We start from the raw sequence: 2,670 nt of genomic DNA, 5'->3' as shown, positions 1-2,670 counted from the left end.
TCCTATGGTTGCTTGGATTGAATAGCCTTTGGATATGGAATGAGAGGCTTGTAAACTTTCAATTTAAGTGAAGGTTTCACCTCCTCTTCCACTTCAATTTCACTAACATTGTTTATACTAAACTCAAGAGACTCGGTAGTCTCCACACTGTTAACTTCTGACTCTTGATTACCCGAACTAGAAGAATTTTCCGTCATCAAACTCATCAAATAATTACCATACCATACGCGGGAGTTATATCACTAACTCGAATCCAACAGTCTACACCATTATAAGTATAAGTCAGAATAACCTCATCGGAACCACAACCCTCAACACCAGAAATAGCATTAACTTGCAAATAATTAGAAACTTGAGGCTCTTTATTCTTCACATCATTTCGGTGGTTATTATGGGTGGCCCATTGACATTCGAATTAGCTTGCGTATTAGAAGGGAGAGCACCCGGTGATATCTCCGTTAGCGATTAAGTTATACGCCCCACATCTCATTTCAAATTCTATATCGAGGCATGTTGACTTCTCACTTGTTGTTTTGTCGATTCACTATCTTGCCTCAAAGCCGATATACTTTCATCCCTCTTTATTATAAAACCCCGCAATAACTCCTCTAATGAAGGACCCTTATCAACATACGACTGATTTTGATTTCGATTAACGAACCCCGATGGTCCGTTCCTTTGATAACCCGAACTACCTCCTTAGTACTGATTATTGTATTGATTACCCAAGTAATTCATCTGCTCTTCCATAGATGTCTGATTACAATCCTTTGTAAGATGTGGTCTCTGACATAATTTACAACCAACCCTTATAGCATGCATCTCCTTAGTCATCGATTCTATTTGTCTTTTAACAGTTGCTAGTTGTGCTCTAATTGAAGCGAGTTCATCACTAGTTTCGGTACAAGCAATAGGAGATGATCGAGAAACATCCATCTCTTGGTGCTAATCATATAAGTGCGTAGCTGTTTCAGAGATGATGTTGTAAGCTTCATCCGGAGTCTTTTTCATCAAAGAACCACCTGCAGCAATATCGATTTCCTTCTTTGTCGACACATTAACACACTTATAGAAAATTTGGACCTTATTAAAATTGTTCAACCCTTGTTGAGGACAATTTTAAAGCATTTTACCAAACCGTGTCCAAGCATCATAAAGTGTTTCATTTGACTTCTGTACAAAGTGATTTATGTCACTCTGTAATTTAGCAGCCTTAGAAGCTGGAAAGAAAAGCTGCAAAAATCTGTCTTCCATAACCGTCCAACTGTCAATTTCACCCTCGGGCAATGATTCTAGCCAGTCCTTAGCATCGTCTTTTAAAGACCAAGGAAAGACCCTCAAATAGATAATAGTATTTGTAACTTGGGCAATCTTGAACAAAATACAGATGCTTTTGAAGTTTCGAAGATGCTCGAATGCATCCTCTTTCGGCGTACCCCTGAACTGGTACTGGTGAGTGATCATATTTAAAATCTGCCCTTTAACCTTAAAATCTTTATCGACTGCTGGTTGGGTAATTGCATGTCTATTACCAGCCCTCGTGGCTTTCATCAAAGTTTCCATGGATTGACCTCTCGCTGGTTCACCCATCTTAACCTCTTCCTTAATATACTTAAAATCCGGAATATAAAAAATGTAAAACTGAGAAACTTTTGGCGATTTCTTGCTCAACTTTAGCTTTGCTGCGTATATGATAAACTCTAGAAGGTTCCAGAGTTATAAGTACCTAATCTGCGTTCACAACACCACAAAACCAAAGCGTAAAACTGAAAATAAAAATACGAAAAGTAACTTCCGTGAAAACAAGTTTCCACGAAAGGATCGAATAACCAAAAGCTTGTAAAATCCTAAGACACACCGCTCCCCAGCAGCGGCGCCAAAAATTTGATGTGCGTAAAACACACCTAATCTTATTATAATAAAATTACGAATTCGTTCACATGGAGCAGCGTTTAAGATTTTAAGACTAATAATTATTCTGAAGATTTATGTTGTAAAATGGGGGTTTAATACACTAATAATGCAAAAATAAATAAAACAAATAACCAGATGCACAACGCAGTGTTCACTCAGATGATTCACTAATGATGTGAGTTATTCTCTCAATTAAAGCCGATTAAATACTCGATAAGTTATAATTCAATCATCCAAACCTGACTAACTCACATTAATCGCATTCAAACAATCAAACTGTGATGACCCTGGAATTTTCGACTAAATTTAAACTTAATCTTTATATGATTTCGATACGATAAGCAAAGCCTATTAAACCGCGTCTCAAAATGTTGGAACTATTTTATGAGATCATCAGACCTTTGACTATGCCTGACGATTCACGAACAATTATGTGTAAATAAATAAATATATGAATATAATGAATTGAAATAAATAAGTGGTTAGATGAATATTGTAATATAAATAATTTATAAATATTATATGTGGAAAATTATAAAATTTCATTTTAATGAAAATAATTATGTATTAATATTAATTTATTATATTATTATTATTATTATGATAATTATAATTATTATTATTAATGTTAAAAGTATTATTATTATTAATAATAAATATTTTTTTTAATTGTTAATATTAATTAAAAATAAATTATAAAGATAGTTAATTTGGTGAAATATGCTCAAATCAATCAGTTTGCTTTTTGTGTACCCG

The 2,670-nt window shown here is 34.2% G+C and overlaps 1 protein-coding gene across 1 annotated transcript; it reads right to left on the bottom strand.

The window, feature by feature from the left end:
* Positions 1 to 1,119: 1,119 nt before the first annotated feature.
* On the bottom strand, positions 1,120 to 1,590 carry LOC139859459 (uncharacterized). The gene has a single exon (XM_071848247.1). It carries the CDS (start codon positions 1,588 to 1,590, stop codon positions 1,120 to 1,122), a length of 471 nt encoding a protein of 156 aa, XP_071704348.1.
* Positions 1,591 to 2,670: the final 1,080 nt, after the last annotated feature.

The sequence above is a fragment of the Rutidosis leptorrhynchoides genome, chromosome 7 (genome assembly GCF_046630445.1).
Source record: "Rutidosis leptorrhynchoides isolate AG116_Rl617_1_P2 chromosome 7, CSIRO_AGI_Rlap_v1, whole genome shotgun sequence".
Classification (NCBI taxonomy): domain Eukaryota; kingdom Viridiplantae; phylum Streptophyta; class Magnoliopsida; order Asterales; family Asteraceae; genus Rutidosis; species Rutidosis leptorrhynchoides.
This window is presented reverse-complemented; position numbering and strand designations above follow the sequence as displayed.